This window comes from Leguminivora glycinivorella, chromosome 11, assembly GCF_023078275.1.
Source record: "Leguminivora glycinivorella isolate SPB_JAAS2020 chromosome 11, LegGlyc_1.1, whole genome shotgun sequence".
Taxonomy (NCBI): domain Eukaryota; kingdom Metazoa; phylum Arthropoda; class Insecta; order Lepidoptera; family Tortricidae; genus Leguminivora; species Leguminivora glycinivorella.
Genome location: NC_062981.1, coordinates 16,228,520 through 16,231,958, shown reverse-complemented (window position 1 = coordinate 16,231,958; position 3,439 = coordinate 16,228,520). Strand labels below are relative to the sequence as shown.

Here is a 3,439-nt window from a genome sequence, read left to right as displayed (position 1 = left end):
AGGAATGAACCATCAAAACAATCACAAAAAGCTAGCCTGGGTAATGATGATGATGAGTGTTATTTCTTTAGGCGATAAAAAATTTACCAATAATATTTTGTATAAGTAGGTAATTATAACAAAAATATCAGAACTAGATGAGTAAGAAGATTTGGTGTTATCATTATTAAGTCGGTAGTTTTAAATTGTTTCCTTCTGAGCCTTGGGTATGGCGGGTATCTCATATCTTATCGATATTAAACAAAACAAAAAGTTTAGGAATCATAACAGGATGTTTATTCTTTCTTAATTAACATTTGCGGATCAAACCTAGTCAATTACTATTGCATATCAAAATATTTCCATGATTTAAGACCATTTAATATCACAGAGATAACTTAGGTACTATTCTAGTCTACCATTAAGAGTCTATGTAACTAAACAAGTATTAAATGCTATTTCCCGACGCGGAAGACGTGTTGAAGTAGGATATCAAATAACAAAATTATTAATTAAAAACAAAAACCTTATTTATTATTCCAAACACAAACTTCAACAAGCGTAAGCGAGCAGAACGACTAACCATGCAAAGATTAACCATAACACACATCGATTTTAGGAACGTACAATAAATAAACAACAACGTTCGTATCACACTAAACGGTCACACAGTCCTGAGGTGTTGGTGGTAGCGTCACCAGGGCCGCCACATCGACTGGGCGGGGTCAGGCTCGGAGGCGGGGCTGTGGGGCGGCGACGGCGGCGCGTACGCGCGCTTCGCCAGCGCCGCTTCCACGTCCACCAGCGCCTCCGCCGGCCTCTTCAACCCTCGCTCGTGCAGCAGCGTCCTCTCCAGACCCTGCTGAGGGGCTTGAGGTTGCTGGCCCTGCGCCACCGCCGGCAGCGGTGTCGGCCGCGCCACTCCATTAGGCGCGATCGGCTGAGGCTGCACCACCTGAGGGTTCTCCAACCTCCTGATACAACCACTAAGATGCTGCAATAACCTCGCCCCGGCTTGAGGATCCACTGGGCCTTGACGCTGCATCGCGTTAGCGGCCAATGTTGCGTTCGCAATAAACTGTGACACTTCAGTAGCACACTGTGTAAATCCGGCACGAAAGCGTTCCGCATATGACATCTCGGGTTTCAACACTAGCTGGCCCCTTCGCTTGAGGCTGTGGAGGTGTCGGACGGTGAGTTCGAGGATGTCCGCTTTCTCTAGTTTGGAGACGTTCTCTCCTTCCGCTTGGAGGGCCGTGACCATGAGATCCTTGAGTTCGTCGAGGCAGCGGTTGATGCGGGCTCGTCGTTTCCTCTCGAGCATGGGCTTCATGACCTTGCGGTACTGGTAGGTGCGGGAGACGGGCTCCTCGTCGGGGTGCGCGTGCGGCGGGTGGAAGGCGCCGTGCGGCGGGGACATGGTGCGCGGGAGGATCATTGCTGCGCGCGCGGCGGCCTGTGAGCGAATGGAGCGCGCGCCGACCATCGCGCCGCTTTTATGCGCCCTACACCGATTGTGGCAAAACGCCCGTGATAAAAGCAGGGGTGCCACGCACGAGAATATTAGTATTTTTATTTGAAGATTTAAGTAACAGCTGTCTTATGGAATATTATTAGATATTTTCTGTCACAGGGTACATCGATAAACTATGATCATGATTGTATTTAATTTTCTAAAATAATTGATTTAAATAATAAAATAATTAATGCTTGCGAAATAAAAATACGTTGTCTGTATATAATTGGGTATTTTTTATATACCGCATAAAACCGGAATTAAATGAACTAGGGTTTTCGAATAAAAAGTAACAATATTTTTTTGTATGATTTATTTTAAAGTAATATTTAAAAAAAATTACAGGTAATACCTTAAAGTATAATAGGTATCAATTAATAAGTTAATTAAATTTGACCCTTACAGTACTATTAAACTTATAAATTATAAAATACCAGATGTAGTTTACTACATTACCAGTATTTATACTGGTTTAATATGATAAATACCTCTTGTATAAGTATTAAATCAAACGTAATTAATTAAATTATTTTTCACATTTTAAAAACAAAGTGTGATCGTAGTGTGGAGCATAATTGGACAGGTAATTATATTAGCTGTAATTTTGTAGACGTCCTAAATTTATTATTAAAATCAAGCCATAAACTTATTATTATTCCAACCTTCTTAACGTACCGTTAAAGTCCAAGCAGCTGTCAAGCTCAGCTGGCCACGCGTTCCCACGCTAGCGGCGCGCGCTCCCCTCGCGCGCGTCACAACTCACGACAAGACGGTGACGTCACAGACTCGTGGCAATTTATTAAAGCACTGACAATGCACGCGTTTCCCCTACCGACAAAAAGACGTTACAGTACAATTTAGTTAAAGAATACGAAAAAAATTAAATAGGACTTAATATTATTATAATTTTTCGGCAGAAAGATCGATTTTGTATTTTTTTGGACATGGTAATATAAAAAAAATAAAGATAAAATTTTATGGTACTTTTAAGACACACGTTTGTTATTACTTTTACACCTTTGCAGGCAAGGTGGCATAATTCTTTATTCATACATAATTATGTTTTTCTAGCCACACATTAAACATGCAAAATGATATTATTAAACATATAGTTAGATACAACGCTTTAAGGGTATACACAAATATAATATTTCACTTCTATAACTTTGTATTTAATATATTATGGTAGATGACAACCCTAGGTCGGCAGCGGGCGCAAGTCCGCGCGACACTACGTTATCGCCTCCGCGGCATACAGACAACGGTGACGAATACAAACGCACTAACTTTTTACTGCCCTGTGCCTAGGCTACCCACTTCAATCATTTACAACTGAGTGACCTACTAATAAAACCTAACTCATGATTCTACTGCAACAATGTTACTGGAATTTTATGTCTGGTAAGTACTTAGCTTTAAATTTGACATTGTAACTATAGCTTAAGATTAGCCAGTATTAAACCGGATAGAAATAAAACATACCTAATTAGTCAGTCAAAACAATAACATTGACTATCACCGCGGAGGTGTGAGACTCGAGACCGCTAGTCGCTCGACATCGGCCATTGTGCGGTCGACACCGCCGTGACGCTACTTACTCCAATTCTGTCTACCATACCACAGACTTAAAACGTCTTAAGTCTTAACACGCGCCTTTCAAGCCGGCAAGAAGTAGCTAGCACTCTTCTCTTAAGTCCTTTTAAGTATTAGTAGGTTAAAACAAGCGAATCGCGATTAGGCGTAAGAGACGTGACTTCCTTTGCAATTTGAGACGTTCCGCGCCGCCGCCAGGCGTCGTGGGAAAGCCCGTGCCGCGCGCGTTCCCACACACTCGGCCGGCACAAGCCAACCGATAAATTATCATAATTCCATTGTGAGTGAGACGGTACTAAGAAATTTTATACTTCATCAATCGCTGCGTTGAATACATTAGCGCGTGGGCAC

The 3,439-nt window shown here is 42.0% G+C and overlaps 1 protein-coding gene across 1 annotated transcript; it reads right to left on the bottom strand.

Moving 5' to 3' along the window:
* Window positions 1-253: 253 nt before the first annotated feature.
* On the bottom strand, window positions 254-1,440 carry LOC125231224 (enhancer of split mbeta protein-like). The gene has a single exon (XM_048136604.1). The coding sequence runs from the start codon at window positions 1,415-1,417 to the stop codon at window positions 674-676; it is 744 nt and encodes a 247-aa protein (XP_047992561.1). The 5' UTR covers window positions 1,418-1,440; the 3' UTR covers window positions 254-673.
* Window positions 1,441-3,439: the final 1,999 nt, after the last annotated feature.

Excerpts from the sequence above, each read along its gene's own strand:
- LOC125231224 (XM_048136604.1), bottom strand. The coding sequence starts at position 1,417 with ATGATCCTCCCGCGCACCATGTCCCCGCCGCACGGCGCCTTCCACCCG.